Source organism: Phocoena sinus, chromosome 15, assembly GCF_008692025.1.
Source record: "Phocoena sinus isolate mPhoSin1 chromosome 15, mPhoSin1.pri, whole genome shotgun sequence".
NCBI classification, from domain to species: domain Eukaryota; kingdom Metazoa; phylum Chordata; class Mammalia; order Artiodactyla; family Phocoenidae; genus Phocoena; species Phocoena sinus.
The window spans coordinates 42386926-42407569 of record NC_045777.1 but is presented as its reverse complement, the minus strand read 5'-3'; the positions used below and the strand labels follow the sequence as shown (position 1 = coordinate 42407569).

The window sequence follows — 20644 nt, the reverse complement described above, 5'->3', positions numbered from 1 at the left end:
GTGATCCTATTTGACCAAGTGTTTTAAAACTTTTGACCTCCAGCTAACTTTAAAATGCTTCAGAGGGCCCCTAAGGAATCTCAGAGAAGAATATCAAACTGATTGGGCCTATGGTAAGTTAAATTACTTGAGAAACATTGTCAAGTAATTAGAGATGAACCTTAGGTTATATTTTATGGATAAATGTCATTAGTATAGATATCCCAAAAACGTATATGAAATTCCTAAAAATCTGATATGCCCTGGTATAGTATTATCAGTCATAATTCTAGTTATTATCTTAAAAATGTTGTTATATGTCACAGAAATATCCAAGTTTCTTATCAATTGCATCGTAATCATATCTTTAACCATGTCATTTTAAGTCTTGTTTATAGACAATCATTGTTTTACTCTGATAATTTTATAAAATGAACTGCAAGAAAATTCATACGAAGGATTTTTAACAAATATAAGTTTCTGATAACTTTTAGATCATACTGCTGAACTGCGTAAGAAATTACAGAACTCTAATGGAAAAGCTGAAGACTTCATCCAGCTCATCAGGAATTAATCTTACTATCTCTCAAATTTCTTTGCTAGAGATACACAGAATACAAAAGGAATAGTTCGACAAGTTACAATCAGTTCAGTTTGGGATACATTGAGTATGACTCTGAAACTCCAAGAAGAGTCCTAGATATAGAATTAAGTTGATTTTTTTCATACAAAATTATCTACTACAATATATTGATTGATCAATATAATGCCAACTTATAATAACACCAAGTTCTCATTATATGTGGGTCATTTCTTGAGCACTCTGAACCGTTACACTGACATACAGTACTTGCCCACTCCCATGACAACATTACACTAGTTTTATTTTAAAAGTCTTGTTACTGCATAAAGAAGTCTCCACACCTTATCACTACCACATCTTCTTCCTCTTCAAAATTCTCTTGGGTGTTTTTGTTCTTTTTTTTTATACAGCAGGTTCTTATTAGTCATCAATTTCATACATATAATGTAATCATGCCAATCCCAATCTCTCAACTCCTCCCACCACCACCCCCCAAACAGCTTTCCCCCCTTGGTGTCCATACGTTTGTTGTCTACATCTGTTGCTCTATTTCTGCCTTGCAAAACGGTTCATCTGTACAATTTTTCTAGGTTCCACATATATGCATTAATATACAAGATTTGTTTTTCTCTTTCTGACTTACTTCACTCTGTATGACAGTCTCTACATACATTGACGTCTGTACAAGTGACCCAATTTCATTCCTTTTTAGGGCTTAGTAATATTCCCTTTTATATATGTACAACATCTTTATGCATTCGTCTGTCTGTGGGCATTTAGGTTGCTTCCATTACCTGGATATTGTAAATAGTGATGCAATGAACATTCCGGTGAATGTGTCTTTTTGATTTATGGTTTGTCTGGGTATATGCCCAGTAGTGGGATTGCTGTATCATATGGTAATTCTATTGTTAGGTTTTAAAGAGACTCCATATTGTTCTCCATAGTCACTATATCAATTTACATTCCCAAAATATTTGAAGAGCGTTTCTTTCCTCCACACCCTTTCCAGCATTTGTTGTTTGTAGATTTTCTGATGATGCCCATTCTAACTGGTGTTAGGTGATAACCTCACTGTAGTTCTGATTTGCATTTCTCTAATAATTAGCGATGTTGAGCAGCTTTTCATGTGCTTCTTGGCCATCTGTATGTCTCCTTTGGAGAAATGTCTATTTAGGTCTTCTGCCCATTTTTGGATTGGGTTGTTTTTTTCATATTGAGCTGCATGAGCTGTTTATATATTTTGGAGATTAATCCTTTGTCTGCTGTTTCGTTTGCAAATATTTTCTCCCATTCTGAGGGTTGCCTTTTCGTCTTGTTTATGGTTTCCTTTGCTGTGCAAAAGCTTTGAAGTTTCATTAGGTCCCATTTGTTTATTTTTGTTTTTATTTCCATTACTCTAGGAGGTGGGTCAAAAAAGACCTTGCTGTGATTTATGTCAAAGAGTGTTCTTCCTGTGTTTTCCTCTAAGAATTTTATAGTGTCTGGTCTTACATTTAGATCTCTAATCCATTTTGAGTTTATTTTTGTGTATGGTGTTAGGGAGTGTTCTAATTTCATTCTTTTACATGTAGCTGTCCAGTTTTCCCAGCACCACTTATTCAAGAGATTGTCTTTTCTCCACTGTATATCCTTGCCTCCTTTGTCATAGATGAGTTGACCACAGGTACATGGGTTTATCTCTGGCTTTCTATCTCGTCCCATTGATCTATGTTTCTGTTTTTGTGCCAGTACCATATTGTCTTGATTACTGTAGTATAGTCTGAAGTCAAGGAGTCTGATTCCTCCAGCTCTGTTATTTTCCCTCCAGACTGCTTTGGCTATTTGGGGTCTTTTGTGTCTCCATACAAATTTTAAGATTTTTTGTTCTAGTTCCGTAAAAAATGCCATTGGTAATTTGATAGGGATTGCACTGAATCTGTAGATTGCTTTGGGTAGTATAGTCATTTTCACAATATTGATTCTTCCAATCCAAGAACATGGTATATCTCTCCATCTGTTGGTATCATCTTTAATTTCTTTCAGCAGTGTCTTAGAGTTTTTTGCATACAGGTCTTTTGTCTCCCTAGGTAGGTTTATTCCTAGGTATTTTACTGTTTTTGTTGCAATGGTAAATGGGAGTGTTTCCTTAATTTCTTTTTCAGATTCTTCATTATTAGTGTATAGGAATGCAAGAGATTTCTGTGCATTAATTTTGTATCCTGCAACTTTACCAAATTCATTGATTAGCTCTAGTAGTTTTCTGTGGCATCTTTAGGATTCTCTATGTATAGTCTCATGTCATCTGCAAACAGTGACAGTTTTACTTCTTCTTTTCCAATTTGTATTTCTTTTTCTTCTCTGCTTGGCGTGGCTACGACTTCCAAAACTATGTTGAACAGTAGTGGTGAGAGTGGACATCCTTGTCTTGTTCCTGATCTTAGAGGAAATGCTTTCAGTTTTTCACAATTGAGAATGATGTTTGCTGTAGGTTTGTCGTATATGGCCTTTATTATGTTGAGGTAGGTACCCTCTATGCCCACTTTCTGGAGAGTTTGTATCATAAATCAGTGTTGAATTTTGTCAAAAGCTTTCTCGGCATCTATTGAGATGATCATATGGTTTTTATTCTTCAATTTGTTAATATGGTGTATCACATTGATTGATTTGTGTATATTGAAGAATCCTTGCGTCCCTGGGATAAATCCCACTTGATCATGGTGTATGATCCTTTCAGTGTGTTGCTGGGTTCTGTTTGCTAGTATTTTATTGAGGATTTTTGCACCTATATTCATCAGTGATATTGGTCTGTAATTTTCTTTTTTTGAAGTATCTTTGTCTGGTTTTGGTATCAGGGTGATGGTGGCCTCATAGAATGAGTTTGGGAGTGTTCCTTCCTCTGCGATTTTTCGGAAGAGTTTAAGAAGGATGGGTGTTAGCTCTTCTCTAAATGTTTGATAGAATTCATCTGTGAAGCCATCTGGTCCTGGACTTCTGTTTCTTGGAAGCTTTTTAATCCCAGTTTCAATTTCATTACTTGTGATTGGTCTGTTCATATTTTCTGTTTCTTGCTGGTTCAGTCTTGGAAGGTTATACCTTTCTAAGAATTTGTCCATTTCTTCCAGGTTGTCCATTTTATTGGCATAGAGTTGCTTGTAGTAGTCTCTCAGGATTCTTTGTATTTCTGCAGTAACGTCTCCTTTTTCATTTCTAATTTTATTGATTTCTCTCCCTCTTTTTCTTGATGAGTCTGGATAATGGTTTATCAATTTTGTTTATCTTCTCAAAGAACCAGCTTTTAGTTTTATTGATCTTTGCTATTGTTTCTATTTCATTTATTTCTGCTCTGATCTTTATGCTTTTTTTCCTTCTGCTAACTTTGGGTTTTGTTTGTTCTTTTTCTAGTTCCTTTAGGTGTAAGGTTAGATTGTTTGAGATTTTTCCTGTTTCTTGAGGTAGGCTTGTATAGCTATAAACTTCCCTCTTAGAACTGCTTTTGCTGCATCCCATAGGTTTTGGATTGTCATGTTTTCATTGTCATTTGTCTCTGTATTTTTTTATTTCCTCTTTTTCCTCTTTTTTTTAGTGATCTCTTGGTTATTTAGTAACGTATTGTTCAGCCTCCATTTGTTTGTGTTTTTAACGTTTTTTTCCCCTGCAATTCATTTCTAATCTCATAGTGTTGTGGCCAGAAAAGACGCTTGATATGATTTCAATTTTCTTAAACATACTGAGGCTTGATTTGTGACCCAAGATGTGATCTATCCTGGAGAATGTTCCGTGCACACTTGAGAAGAAAGTGTAATCTGCTGTTTTTGGATGGAATGTCCTATAAATATCAATTGAATCTATCTGGTCATCTATCTGGTCTATTGTGTCATTTAAAGCTTCTGTTTCCTTATTTATTTTCATTTTGGATGATCTGTCCATAGGTGTAAGTGAGGTGAGGTGTTAAAGTCCCCCACTCTTATTGTGTTACTGCTGATTTCCTCTTTTTTTTTTTTTTTTTTTTTTTTGCTGTACACGGGCCTCTCACCGCTGTGGCCTCTCCCGTTGCGGAGCACAGGCTCCGGACGCGCAGGCCCAGCGGCCATGGCTCACGGGCCCAGCCGCTCCGCGGCACGCGGGATCCTCCCGGACCGGGGCACGAACCCGCGTCCCCTGAATCAGCAGGCGGACTCTCAACCACTGCGCCACCAGGGAAGCCCTGATTTCCTCTTTTATAGCTGTTAGCAGTTGCCTTATGTATTGAGGTGCTCCTATGTTGGGTGCATATATATTTATAGTTGTTATATCTTCTTCGTGGATTGATCTCATCATTATGTAGTGTCCTTCCTTGTCTCTTGTAACATTCTTTATTTTAAAGTCTATTTTATCTGATATGAGTATTGCTACTCCAGTTTTCTTTTGATTTCCATTGGCATGGAATATCTTTTTCCATCCCCTCACTTTCAGTCTGTATGTATCCCTAGGTCTGAAGTGGGTCTCTTGTAGGCAGCATATATATGGGTCTTGTTTTTATATCCATTCAGCAAGCCTGTGTCTTTTGGTTGGAGCATTTAAGCCATTCACGTTTAAGGTAATTATCAATATGTATGTTCCTATTAACATTTTCTTAATTGTTTTGGGTTTGTTTTTGTAGGTCCTTTTCTTCTCTTGTGTTTCCCACTCAGGAAAGATCCTTTAGCATTTGTTGTAGAGCTGGTTTGGTGGTGCTGAATTCTCTTTGCTTTTGCTTGTCTGTAAAGCTTTTGCTTTCTCCCGTCGAATCTGAATGAGATCCTTGCTGGGTAGAGTAATCTTGCTTGTAGGTTCTACCCTTTCATCACTTTAAATGTATCGTGCCACTCCCTTCTGGCTTGTAGAGTTTCTGCTGAGAAATCAGCTGTTAACCTTATGGGAGTTCCCTTGTATGTTATTTGTCATTTTTCCCTTGCTGCTTTCAATAATTTTTCTTTGTCTTTAATTTTTGCCCATTTGATTACTATGTGTCTCGGCATGTTTCTTCTTGGGTTTATCCTGTATGGGACTCTCATGGCTATTTCCTTTCCCATGTTAGGGAAGTTTTCGAATATAATCTTTTTTGCAAATATTTTCTCGGTTCCTTTCTCTCTCTCTTCTCCTTCTGGGACCCCTATAATGTGAATGTTGTTGCGTTTAATGTTGTCCCAGAGGTCTCTTAGGCTGTCTCATTTCTTTTCATTCTTTTCTTCTTTATTCTGTTCCACAGCAGTGAATTCCACCATTCTGTCTTCCAGGTCACTTATCCATTCTTCTGCCTCAGTTATTCTGCTATTGATTCCTTCTAGTGTAGTTTTTATTTCAGTTATTGTATTGTTTATCTATGTTTGTTTGTCCTTTAATTCTTCTAGGTCTTTGTTAAACATTTCTTGCATCTCCATCTTTGCCTCCATTGTTTTTCTGAGGTCCTGGATCATCTTCACTATCATTATTCTGAATTCTTTTACTGGAAGGTTGCCTATCTCCACTTCATTGTTTCTCTGGGGTTCTATCTTGTTCCTTCATCTGGTATATAGCCCTCTGCCTTTTCATCTTGTCTATCTTTCTGTGAATGTGGTTTTTGTTCCACATGCTGCAGGATTGTAGTTCTTCTTGCTTCTGCTCTCTGCCCCCTGGTGGATGAGGCTAAGAGGCTTGTGCAAGTTCCCTGATGGGAGGGAGTGGTAGTGGGTAGAGCTGACTGTTTCTCTGGTGGGCAGAGCTCAGTAAAACTTTATTCTGCTTGACTGCTGATGGGTGGGACTGGGTTCCCTCCCTGTTGATTGTTTGGCCTGAGGCAACATAACACTTGAACCCACCTGGGCTCTTTGGTGGGGCTAATGACAGACTCTGGGAGGGCTCACGCCAAGGAGTACTTCCCAGAACTTCTGCTGCCAGTGTCTTTTCCCCACGGTGAGCCACAGCCACCCCCTGCCTCTGCAGGAGACCCTCCAACACTAGCAGATAGGTCTGGTTCAATCTCCTATGGGGTCACTGCTCCTTCCACTGGGTCCTGATGCACACACTACTTTGTGTGTGCCCTCCAAGAGTGGAGTCTCTGTTTCCCCCAGTCCTGTCAAAGTCCTGCAATCAAATCCCGCTAGCCTTCAAAGTCTGATTCTCTAGGAATTCCTCCTCCTGTTGCCGGACCCCCAGGTTGGGAAGCCTGACACAGGGCTCAGAACCTTCACTCCAGTGGGTGGACTTCTGGTATAAGTGTTCTCCAGTCTGTGAGTCACCCACCCAGCAGTTATGGGATTTGATTTTACTGTGATTGCGCCTCTCCCACCGTTTCATTGTGGCTTCTCCTTTTTCTTTGGATGTGGGGTATCTTTTTTGGTGAGTTCCGGTGTCTTCCTGTCAATGATTGTCAAGCAGCTAGTTGTGATTCTGGTGTTCTCGCAAGAGGGAGTGAGAGCACGTCCTTCTACTCCACCATCTTGGCTCAGGACCTCATCAGGAATTAATTAACTGATAAATATAATTTATAATTTTATCACTTTCTGAAATATACTTCTAAGTTTTTTTTTCCAGAAAAAAATATTTTCTCTTCTGCTATGACCTACATGTTGATAAAGTATACCTTTGTAGACAAAGATGAAACATTTATGTTTTTCTCTTTACCTGATCCTTCTAGTATTTGGCTTCTCCAGCTAGCTATCCTGTGGACTTGATTGTTTATTGCAACCAGATTACTACTAGTTATACTAATCATAATAATTTGTTCTTTTTTGCTTCCAAATGCTGGTTGGTCCAATTTATGACCATGGGGAAGCACTGTGAATGAAAAATGTTGCCTGTCATATTCTGTCGCTCCATGGTAAGTCGTCAGCCACTGCAGCCACCCATAATGGTGCACCCTGAGGGGACTCAGGATGGGAAAGAACAGGATACTGTCCCCAGGTAGCTAAGCTGCATATCAAAGGAATGATCCCAAGGAGCCCAGATTCTTGCATCTTCCCATAAGTAGAAAAGGGCTAAATTCAGTAACTTGAGATATCTGGTTTTCTTTAATTAACAGTAATCTTTTCATGTTCCGACTACCTGGTCTTTGTTGTAAAACTCCTATAGTTCCTGCTTCCCCCCCTTACCTCTTCAGAGCAGTCCTGCAGAGCTATCCTAGGCTTGAAGTCCTCAGAAGGTCCACCAAATAAAACATAATTCTCAACTTTTAGGTTGTGCTTTTTTTTTCAGTCGACAGAGGCAACCGTATCAACATATTTGTGTCTTGCCCTGGATGATGCACAATTCATTTATCCCATAGTTTTTTTTTTTTCACAGCTTAGTATTTTAAGCTAGGAATCAGAATAGCTAGGCTGGCTTCTTTTCTTTAATCCTTCTCTCCAGTCCTCAAGATACAAAAAAGTGTTACAGACCACTCATTATTCTAGATATACTTCAGTCTTGGCTGAGTGATTTAGAATGTTGGTCTAGAAAAACTCGTAATCATCATCTGGCCCCATTTATGTTCCCGTGGAATTCCGTGAGGCTCATTCAACTCAACAAACCTTTGTGTAGAGGTGCAGGTCCACAGGTAGTGGTGTGAGAGGACGGGACATAAGGCAGGCTTCTATCAATCAGCCCAAATACACTCAAATGCCTTTCACATTCTCCAGGGCAAAGTTTAGTGTTAGGCTTAAAAACAGATATACTAAACAACTCAGCAGGTAACTTCTGGAAAAGCAATGCTTCAGAATCAGCTTGGGGTTGCTGAAATAATTTGATCACTCCAGGAAGCCAGGAGGTGAGATGCGCGGAAAATTTTTTTTCTTGTTATCAAAGCTCAGAAAACCAGGGTATTGCATAATCTGGATATGCTGTAGCTTATCTTTTTCCTTTAAAGATGGTAAGTTTCTTACAATATGTTATTTGGTATAAATATTTTAAAAGTTTAGTCTGAAGCTAAATTTTTAAACGTTTAAAAGTTCTATCCATGGGACTGGATATAACTGAGGGGAATCCAACATGCCTCTTACAAACAGTTTCTATGGCTGGCCCATTTAATCAATTGAAAATCTTGTAACAGAGGCAACTTACCTATTAATCTTCTTGCTGACTCTCTGTTGGGTCATTTACACTGTCAGCCTGATTATTCATTTCAACTGGAACCAGAAAGGAAAACAAAAAGGTTAAAGAAATCTCTTGAACATATTAAAATGGCCTGTGAATTGTTACATTCCTGATTTCCTATCTTATACTTCTTTCAGTTTGTTTTCATTCATTCAAGATTTGGGGGCCACTCTTATAGATTTTTACTGGTGGGGGAATGGGGAGGGCAGAGTTGCTTCTTTACTAAACTGTAGGAGCTGAGTTGTCATTTCATACCAGATTTTTGGGTTGATATTTTGTGTGTATTTATTACCATCCTTAGGTAAATTCAAAGGCCTTAATAGATGTCTATGAAAATAAAGAGGAAACAAAGCAAACCAGATCATCGACGTGCAGAGAGGTAAGCAGCTCCCTCTAAAACAGCAATGCCAGTAGGCCTGCTTGGTTTGCCAGGTCTTCAATTTTTTTTTTTTTTTTTTGCGGTACGCGGGCCTCTCACTGCTGTGGCCTCTCCTGCTGCGGAGCACAGGCTCCGGACGCGCAGGCCCAGTGGCCATGGCTCACGGGCCCAGCCGCTCCGCGGCATGTGGGATCCTCCCGGACCGGGGCACGAACCCGTGTCCCCTGCATCGGCAGGCGGACTCCCAACCACTGCGCCACCAGGGAAGCCCCAGGTCTTCAATTTTGAAATTTAAAACTGACACTGTAAACTTGCCAGTGGGTGCACTGGCAGTGGACACCATGAAATAGAAAAGCAAAACATCTAACCAGATCGCACAGCAATGATAAGACGTGTGCTTTTACTCTACCGTGTGTTCTATGTAAGCATTTGCATACAAATAGCACACATAATTAATTAATACCATTGTCCAGAAGGAGCCCAGAGCAGGCGTAGCAGACACTGGAAATTTTCAAGGGTCAGGAGGTTTAATTAGATTGGTATTTTTAAAGCATCAAAGCCCATATTATAAACTGCAAGACTTATACAGATGAACAATGGCTAGGCCAAACATAACAATAGAATTCTGACTTCAAACCTTTGTAGCAAGCAGCTCAGAATGCTCAGGACTTGGTCAGTGACTGCCAGCTTTCCTGTATTTCACTCCATGCTCCCAACACAGGACCAGCCAGGGAAAGCCAAATATGTTCCCAAACCAATCAGCCACTTCTAGTTAGCCCAAGTTCGGCTTCCCCTTACCAGCAACCTCCAATCAAGGATGCCTGAAGTCTTCCCTCTTGTTAGAAGTTCCCCACTTCCCCCGCTGCCTTTGAGCTGGCCAAACACAAGCGATAATGGCTGCGTGACACCCATGCTTTGGTAGCTCTGAATAAGTAACCTCTGTTTGTTCTCATTTGGATAGTCTTCATTTGTTGGAACAAAAGCAACAATCCAAATCTATTTTACTTTTTTTTTTTTTTTTTTTTTTTTTTTTGCGGTACGCGGGCCTCTCACTGTTGTGGCCTCTCCCGTTGCGGAGCACAGGCTCCAGACGCGCAGGCTCAGCGGCCATGGCTCACGGGCCCAGCCGCTCCGCGGCATGTGGGATTTTCCCGGACTGGGGCACGGACCCGTGTCCCCTGCATCAGCAGGCAGACTCTCAACCACTGCGCCACCAGGAAAGCCCGAAATCTCTTTTACTTTAATCAAGTTTTCATGTTCAAGAAAAACAGTGGCAGGTGCTGGATCTCACATTCCAAAGAGACTTGAAAGAGGGAATGACATTGGATGGCAGCCCACCCAACTCTCTCTCAAGGAGGTCTCTTTGTTCCTCCTGCAAACTAGCCTTGGTTTCTAATGATGTGTGAGCCCATTCTTTACCCCAGGTATAAACTGGCCAGTTACAGGAAGTGTACCTCTAAAAAAAGAATAACGTATGCACTTTCTATCCTGGTCTACAAAAACATGGGTGAGTGTTCCTTTTCTGTTCCTTCCTCCAACCCAAGGGTCCCTAGTTCCAAAACCCAATCAGTGTTTGTTAGTACGAAAAGCATTTCATGATCAAATAAGTTTGGGAAAAGCAATGTTTGTTTGTTAAATGATGTTAAGAAGTTTCTTTACAGCTGAGAGCCTGTAATGTGCATGGCAAATCTCCAAGATTTCCCACATTTATCTCCCTTTTATTCATTGAGCATTGCATGGACCTCGTATTCTTTGGAACATGCTTAGCAGAGAACTAGTTTAGAATCGTGCCTATAGTGTCACAACAAGGCTGGGGAAGGTTTCATTCAACTGAGCATCACCAACGTGGGGTGGCTTTTAATGGAATGAATCTGGGGTTTGACAATATTATTCCCCTAGATAAAGCATGCCCAGGGGTTAAAAAAAAAAATCAGTTTTTTTGGTTGTATGATTGATAGGCTTAAAGATGTATTGTAGAACATGGGGAATATAGCCAATATTTTGTAGTAACTGTAAATGGAAAGGGACCTTTAAAAAATTGTATAAATTTTTTAAAAAAATTTAAAAAATACTTAATTAAAAAAATCAGTTGGTACAGAAGGGCTTATAATTAAGGGAGGCAATTAGGTGAGGGCAAGCCTTGTAGCAGGGTGGAAGGCATGGTATAGGAAACCATTTAAAACCACCAAGTAACTTCTACCAGTGGCTGAAATTTTCCCAAGGTCATTATCAACTCTAAGTAACTGGCTTTGTTTTCCTGGCTAAAATAACCCAAACAACAATATATATAAACAGTTGATCACTGAACAATAATTCTGGTTCTCTTGAGCTCTGTGGGCAAGTGGAATTAAATATTTAGAAATCATGTGTGCTCAAATAGTTGTTTTTCTAAATGATGATATTTCAAAGGTTTCCAGTATTATTGTGCAGGGGCGAGGCTATAATATTCCTGAGGCTCACAATTTCTAGATGCCTTCAAAGTAAGATGTGACTAAAAAAAGGTTTTTGTAAATTTATTTATAAAGTACTTCTAAAGACTCACTCACTGTGTTTTTGGCCAAGCCATCTGATGTGTGATACAGTGAGGTGAAGTGATGAAGGTCCAAGAATGACCTTAGCCCAAACTCAAGCCAGGGCTCCTCTGAATGCTGAGTGTTTGCTGAGTGTTTCCATAAGGTTCACCAGCTAGACTTCAGTTTAGCCTTGGAATTACCCACTGTTTCCTTGGTATTGGGAAGTAAGATTAAACTGCGGCACATGCTGTTTTTTTCAAAAGGCTGCCAATTTTGTTAGTTCCCAGTAGAAAATGGTTTTCGAACTTTACCTTGTTCAAACTGAATATGTTGACTCATAGAATAGACAGCTCCCTTAATCCTAGATTACACAGAGAAAATGTGCCAGATTTGTAGTTTGTGTGACTCAAATAGCTCAGAAACTTACCATCAGGACTTGTAGAATTTTCTGTGTCACCAGAGCCTTCGCTTTTCACAGGAACTCTAGGTGTGTCCTCACCTTGAGCTGAAAAAGAAGATAGTCCTTGATTAATAGAGAATTAGAACAGCCTGACTGCCAATTGTTCTGTCACCCTCCATTGCCCTCTTAAGTTTAAAAATACTCCTGGGATTGAACTTCTTTTGCAGAAAAGCTTAAAGGAGCTTGAGTTGCTTGAATACTTTAGTGCTGTCATATTCTAAATTCTCTCTAATTTGGGAGATAATCACATACATACATGCACAATGTCTCAAATTAGAAAGCTGGTAGCATGAAAGCGGCAAAACTTGGTTTAATCAGAACAACCCACAATTTGAATTTGGGGAAATTTGTGAGTTTATGTAGCTTAAACTTTGAAGAGAATGAAAAAAGAAAACCTATTTTGCCTCAGGCATGCCTGAAAGCTGAAAGATTCATTCTCCTGGCAGTGAAGTTTAAACACAAATGAATGGCTCAGTTGCTCCCCTAGAAGACCTCAGACGCTGCCATTTTGGATCGTTCAGAATCCCATCTTCAGTTAATTTCTGTTGTAATTGTTCTCCATTACAGTTTCATAAGGCTTGTCATCACTTGCTGTGGCTGAAGCTATATAACATGCCTAAATGTAGTTGTAAGGAGACTGTTTGTTTGTTTTTCTTGATCCGATATTTGTACATATAGGAAAAATGATCACTATAATCTAGTTAACATCCATATTTCTTATTGTGAGAAAATTTACAGGTAGTCAAAAGGACAATAATCTCTTCTTAGTTAAATATCTATTATGTTTTCACAGCTTGAAGAGCCAGGGCATTTGAAAATACAAATAGAAAGTACTAGACGAGTCCATAACTTAAACAAAAGATTAAATTCAGTTTCATTACATGAATACCTATTGAGTCCAGAGTAGGTTCAATTTGACCTTTCTGTTAGGATGAAGCAAGGCTAGGAAAGATCCAGTGTATAATCTCTTCAAAGAAAGATACCTTTAACTTGTACTCTTGGTAATGATTTACTGAAGCTGAGAATCAAGAAGTAAGGTGACTAATCTTTGAGCCTGGGTGGATGGAAGGTCAGTACTTGAGATATATAAAACAAACAAAGTGAAGGGAGGTGAAGAGGGTCATTTAAGTGGAGATGCCAAACAAGTTTTGCATCTAATGCTGAGGAAGAAAACTGAGAATTAGACATGTGGGAATTTGGGAGATGTCCATGTAGAATAATGTTATATTGTTGATGACATGAGAGTGGATGAGAAAAGTCAGGAAGGGGATAACATAAGGAAACATGACTCGTGGATACCCAAGTCCTACAAGGACAACATGAAAGTGACTGTGCCCATGAGTTCTTTTCACTAGTTCCTGAGGATGAGGATGGGAAAACGAAAACAAAACTTGAAACTTCCAGCTGGACTTAACCATGTCATATCTTTTGTCACTCTGTCAATTCTAGAAAATAGACCATTTTCCAATTGCTCATCAACACGTTCCTTACAGACACAATTACAGAAGAAACTACTGATGGAGTTATCTAAGCTTGGGAGCAGGAAGTCTTTGCTAGTATGCCTCAAAACAGAAGTAGTTAGAAAAAATGGAACTATTTGACTTTATATAAACACAAACTTACGGGTGGAAAAGCTACCATAAGAAATGTTTAAAAAAAGAAATATTACCAGTTGAGGAAAATTACTTATACCTTTTATCATAGACAAAGGGTTAATATCTTTGATATATAAAGTACTTCTAAACATAAACAAGATTGACAGTTGGATAGAAAATTGAGCAAGAAATCTAACAGGAAGTTAATTAAAAAATAAGAATGGCCTGTAGTTGTGTGAAAATGTGATTCACTTTGCTACTAACGAAAAAAAATGCAAGTTAAAATTACACTGAGAGGGCTTCTCTGGGGGTGCAGTGTTTAAGAAGCTGCCTGCTAATGCAGGGGACACAGGTTCAAGCCCTGGTCCAGGAAGATCCCACATGCCACAGAGCAACTAAGCCCATGTGCCACAACTACTGAGCCTGCGCTCTAGAGTCCGCAAGCCACTACTGAAGCCCGCACGCCTAGAGCCCTTGCTCCACAACAAGAGAAGCCAGTGCAATGAGAAGCCTGCACACCACAACTAGAGAAAGGGATTTCCGCCTAAAGTAGACTATCATACTGTAGAATAACACTCCCACCAAGAACAGCTAGAAACATTGAACAGATTATTTGAGGAAATTAAGGCACTAGAGAGCCATTAATGCAGCAGAAGCTGGAGGAGGTGAAAAATGGTGAACCTGACATTCCACATACAAAGAAGTTTAACAGAGCCTTCAGATGTTTTTTAATGAGATTTGGGGGGAGAGAGGAAAAACTTATAGGTCAGGGCTCACCAAAGAAGAGGTGCACTGATAAGTACCTTGAGTTTTCTGTGGGTTATACTTGGGGGGTCAATGAACTTGAAATAGACCAGTTCTTAAAAAAATTGAAGGCCTACTTTTAGTCAATTTAATCTGTGATTCGATTTCAGTGCTCTACTCAATCCTACCAGCCTTTCAGAAACAAAAATAAATCCTCTCTGGAAGAAGATAAGGCCACCCAGAGGCTCAAGTTATCTCTACAATTTTTCACACATAGTGTCTAGCATTCAATAAAAAATTACCGGTCATTCCTGAGGAACAAGAATGGATCACTGAAAACCAAGACAATAAGACAATATATAGAGACATGTTAGAGATCTATTTGTAGATACAACTTTAAAATATGGTTAATGTGTTTAAGAATTGGGTGACAAGAGGGAGAATTCTCATGGCAAAGAAGTTAACTGGACTAGACGCTAAATAAAAAAAGTCAGATGTAAATTCTAGAACTGAAAATTATATAACGAATTTTAGAATTCAATAGGTGGATTTGGTGGCAATTAGACACAGCTGAAGAAGGAATTTACAAACTGAAAGCTAAGTTATAAAATATAAAGAATAAAATACAGATGAAAAGAATTAGCAGACATATGAGATAGGGTGTATCCTATGTGTAATGGGGCAAAAGCAATATTTTAAAAGATAATGGCTGATAATTTCCCAAACTGAATGGAAAATATCAAGCCACTGCTTTAAGAGTATATGATACCCAAGCAAAATTAATGCAAAGCAAATCTTATTCAGGCCAATCAGTGTAAACTTGCAGAAAATCAAGGTTAAAGAAAAAATATATATTTAGGAGTAAAGACCCATTAACTTCAAAATAGCAACAATAGGAATTACAGATGACATCTCAATAAAAATCATGGAATCCAGAGACAATATAATGATATCTTCAAAGCACTTAAAGAGAATATCACTAACGTAAAATTTCATACCTAGCAAAATCTTCTTTCAAACTTCCAATTTGAAATAAAAAATTTTCAGGGAAAAATAGAATTTGTTCAGGGGGAAGAACAGTAGACCTACACTGAAGGATTTTTACTATATGAAAATATAAATTCCAGGTAGATTATAGAACTAAATTTGAAAGGTAACATGGAAAAAGACCTTTATATCGTGAGGCAAAAATTTCTTACACAGTTAGTTACAAAGCACTGACCATTAGGCAAAAGACTAATAATATGGGAAACATTTAAATTAGCATCATTATTTTATCAAAACACACCATTACGAGAGTGCAAAGTAAACCAGAGTAGAAGATATTCGCCATTTATGTGTGGGTACATATATATATATATGTATATATACACACAAACACACATATATAATATGTATCTCACTTACAAAGGACTCTTGTACACATAAAGAAAACAATATAACATAGAAAAGACAAGGAACCCAACAGAAAACGGGCAAGACACAGACATGTCATAAAAGAGAATATCCTGGCTGGTCACTTAATTTCTTCAATGACTTTTACCAAATCTCATAGTATTTAAAAGCCTCAGCCTTTTCACTATAAAAATAACTATAAAATGTTCTAACTCCTTGGACACCATCAGAACTTATTAAAATACAACATAATTGTTATATTTCATAAGATGATTACTGTGGAAGGAAAGTTAATTGACCTAACACGATTTAATCAGTACTTCTTTGACTTTCTCCTTGGCGTCATTGTTTGTGATGGGATCTAGGGTACCTGTAGCTGATTCTTCCAGGAAACCTCTTTCAAAGTCATTACTCTCAATGGTAATAACCCTGGTGATATTACTATGGAGATACCTCTCTGACATCTCAGAGAACTTTCTAGCTAATAGACAGGATGCTAGTCAATATAATAATACTCAATGAAAATGAAGGAGCATACAAAACACTTTTAAGAGCTGGGCGAGAGAGGAAAAAAGAAGTTGAAGAAAGCAAAACCCAAAAGGCAAATCAGACAGTAAATATTTAAGTTGTTTGCCTTATGTTTTGTCTTTTCAACCTCATTATTTTAAAATATAGTACATTGTTTGAGAAATCTCAGGTTATGCCACCATATTGGCACAGATTAGCATGAGATGTAATGGCAGGTTTTGAGATCCATGACAGAGATGAAAAGAGAAATCACAGTTGTAGCTCTATATATTGCCATGTTCTTGAGCAGAGGTCTCTTAGATCCGCTTTTGAAGACCCTAACGGTATGTCTGGTAGACATTGTTCATTTAATATCATGAGTGTGCATGATACATGCGCATGTGGTATGAATATATGACTGTGTATGTGTGGAATGGCGTGCTTATGTGAATATGCATGTGTATATGTGTATGCATGTGCAAGCGTGTGTGTGTGTGTGTGTGGTGTATTTGGAAAGAGGGAGAGAAGAACGACAGATACTTGTTACTCTGATGTGTGTGGAACTGTTATCATCCTAACGGTTTCTCCCCTGCTGGGCAATGCATCTGAGTGCCCCAGAGAAATGATGCCATTTCACACAGACAATAGAATCTGATCAAAACAAAAATTGCCTCTACAGCCTATTTATTTCAGTTTGCCTGTCCTTCCCTCATTTTGATTGCTGCTGCTTGGAACACAAATGAGGTACATTTCAGGGCTCCTAGCAGGAGATAAAAGATGCTGAAATAGAAAGAGTCTGGGACAGACAGTACCATTTTCATTTTCAATTACCAACCTCAACCGTTCTCTTCAAAGCCTTGATTATGATAACCTTTTGTAGGTTAGCTGCATTACATAAAAAATAATAAAATGAAGCAAGTCTCGTCACAAAGAAAAGATACTGAAATGCATATAGAATACAATTAACCAGATTTTAAAATACATAAACATGGAGAGAAGTTAGAAGATTCTCCAAGTTTTTCTTTTGAGATCTTGTGTTGACAAACTCCATGCAACAAATAGAATTACAAATAATTATTTCTCAGAATGTGTAGTTGCATAGGTATCATGACAGCTATAGAAAGCAGGGCCTGTCTGGATTCAATTGTATTGAATTAAAGTGGTGTTGAACCAAAGCAAGCATTCTTGAACCATCTTGACTTTTGCCATATCTATGTTCCGACTCTATTATTAATGTAATGGATTAGGTAATTGTTTCAAAAGGCTCACTTCCTGTCTTCCACCCCTACAGGAGTTGACGTCACTGTTCCCTGACATTGGGCTTGGTCACGGAGTTTGCTTTGGCTAATGGAATATTAGCAAAAGTGAGTCAAACAGAGGTTTGAAATGCATTTGTACAGTTGGGGTTTGCCCTCTTGTGCTCCTGCCTTTTGCCCCAAGAAGAGCATGCTTTAGGGAACAGCTGATCTAAGGAGGATAAGACCTGAACTCAACTCACAGCCTGACATCCTTCCTGGCCCAGACTAGATGTGGTTGATCCTCTCTGAACAAAAGAATGGATGATTGTTGTTCCAAGCCTCTGAAATTGAAGATGGTTTGTTATGCAGCATTACTGTGGTGACAACTAATGCTTAATAATGTTTTTAATTGACTCAGGCCTAACATTGCTTCTTAATTTTGTCCCATAGCAATCATAGCTATAAAACCGTGGCTTAATTTGTGCCTGATTTTTTCACACATGATAATAAATACGTGTGAATAAATAATAAATATGTTAATTTTGATATCACCTAAAATCATCTACAGAACTGATAGGGATAGAGTAGGATACTTAAATAGTTAGTTGAAAAATCCCACTAGGGGTTTAAAGACAGAGGGAATTTTAAGGGAGTTCGGGAGACTATTGTAAGCTAATGACCACTCAAGAAAAGAATCTAGTAACCTAGCGACAATCTACACTACCTTGAAGGAAGACCAAGCACATTCAAGTGCAAGGCACACTCAAGCCACAAATCCTGATAGTTAAAAATACAAGACAATAGATATGGGGTCTGAATCGTGTTACATGAAGTCAGGGAGTAAATGGTCCTTGAAGAGTTGCATTTCTGCATGTAGTCAAGACAGGAATATAAGTGAAAGGGGAAAGAAACTAGGTGAAAGGGGACATTATACTGAAACCTGAGATGAATTACCATATTTTAGTATATGTCATCACCCTTTTGCTAATATACATATGATTAAAATAGCTCAATGACAGTCCCGGTCAGACCACATAGGGTCAAAGGAGGAACTAATGATGTAAACCTTGACATCTCCCCCAAAATGAGGGAGAAGGTGGCCTTCCCCCACCTTCCCTCTGATTATAAAGATGTAGCCCTCTTTGTTCTCAGGGCTGCACTCCCTTGCCTGCCCGCTTACATCTCTCACAAGTGTCCTATGCTAATACACTCATTCTTTGCCCATCACTGTGCCTCACGCTGAATTCTTTCTGCATCGAGACTAGGGAACATGAGCTTCAGTAAGTCCTGACACCAGGTGAGCGGTTTCCATGAAAAGACAATGCGTTTGAGTCCCCTCCTAGTCAGGGATCCTGGGTTCAAGTTCCAGTCTGACTTTTGGCTGGGTTGGAGCCCCATTCGAGAAGGACTGTGGTTTCAGGGCAACAAATGGTATCTGTATGAAATGTTGAGAAATGCCAAGTTGATGTATACAGATGAGACGTCCCTTAACAGGCTAAACTCTGTTGCCTTCACAATGGTACTAAAATGGAAGAAACCTGGTCAGAGTTTAAGGCGTTTGTCACATATATTTAACTTCCAATTCCAATCTTTGGTAATGGCATGGGCTTATCCATTTACATAGCTGCTTCAGTAGCAACCAGGTTTCACATCCAGGTGTTTTGTGATAATATGTAAGGGTGCAAAGGATAAACACTACTCCTAGGAAGATTCATCCAAAGTGAAGGGCGGCAAAATAAACCAGACAGCATTTAACAAAGATTACTACCCGCCTTTTCTACAACAAATGACACACAACAAACCACAAGTCCAGCCTCTACAAATTCCTTCTCTCCTTTGAATACGCCTTTGTTTTGCTTTTTGTAACTCCCTTTTCTGTTACTCATGACAGATACTGAACCTCAGGACTGTCCATTTCTGGCCACCTTTGTGGGAAGCTCAACATTAGTGAAAGGGGATGGAGTGTAGCTCTCTGGAGTTGGGCAGAGCTGGTTTCAAATCCAAGCTCTGGCATCTCTATTTGTGCGATCTTGGATAGGTCTCGTTCACATTCAGAGTCTCAGTTTTGTCACTCATACATGGAGGTAATGATATCTCCCTCGCAACATTTGAGGATCAAAGAGGTCATGATTGACTATAATAAACGCTTGATTAATATTTTTTGGCCTAGAGAAACAAATTTAATATCTACTTCTTGATGTCTCTTAATCAAGGATAGTTAAGCATAAAAACTTAGCTGAATCACTTCTCTGTATCATTCAAGAATTTATCACATTTTTCCTCCTCTTTGGTATTATTCATTCATTCATCCAGACAGCCAGCATATATATTGAGTCCGTGCTACGTATAAACCTTAATGAAAAGAATTGAATGGAGTAGAAGACTGGCTTAGCTGGATTAATAAATCTCAGAGGAGAAAGCACTAATACTGTTCTACAGTGTATTTTTCTTTTATTATTACCTCTTAACATGCAGGGTGTTGAGCTTCCTCCTTCCTTCCTTCCTAACTTCCTTCCTAATATCTTTCCTCCCTTCCTCCCTCCCTCCCTTCCTCTCTTCTGTCATTTGTTTTAATATTTTACCAATTTTTCTATTTGATCGCTCATTTTTTTCTTATTGAATTTTTTTTGAGTTTTAAAAAAAATTTTATTGGAGTATAGTTGATTTTAAAATGTTGTGTTGGTTTCTACCACACAGCAACGTATATTCACCCTCTTTTAGATTCTTTTCCCATATAGGTCACTTAAAAAACAATATCTAAAGATTTTAGAAGAAAGCATAGTAAAATTTATTTAATGTATCTTAAAGAAAATCAAAAGAAGGCAATCCAGGAGAAGATATCTGCAACGTGTTTGACAGAGAGAGGGTTAATTTTCTTAACTTATGGAGACTACATAAAAGTCAATAAGGTCATTACTACAGGGTGAGCACGTGACACATACACTAGCAAGCTACTCCTTTCGCACATTGTCTGTGGAAGCGTTTCCTTTGGGAGGGGTAAACTGGTCACAGCATCAACCACATTCATTGTGCTGCATTCCTCAGCAAGTGTGTCGCATGCCCAGCCCAGGCCTGTCACAGTGGGGGCTACCTTGGGGTTGGATAGTTTTTTTCAATTCAACGTGAGCCCTGCAACTCGTTTTTGCTCTAAGAGCAAAAAAAGTCAGCTTGGGCTTCACTATTCTCTTTGCTGTTTTCTCTC

General features: G+C 38.7%; 1 protein-coding gene across 1 annotated transcript in view; it reads right to left on the bottom strand.

Moving 5' to 3' along the window:
* MACROD2 (mono-ADP ribosylhydrolase 2) overlaps positions 1 to 20644 on the bottom strand; it is a 2059152-nt gene that overhangs the window by 18559 nt on the left and 2019949 nt on the right. Inside the window, exons 17-18 of the mRNA XM_032606628.1 lie at positions 11931 to 12008; positions 8579 to 8643 (exon numbers count right to left, since the gene is read on the bottom strand). Coding sequence (XP_032462519.1) covers positions 8582 to 8643; positions 11931 to 12008 — 140 coding nt within the window. The 3' untranslated portion in view covers positions 8579 to 8581. The remainder of the gene's footprint in view (positions 1 to 8578; positions 8644 to 11930; positions 12009 to 20644) is intronic.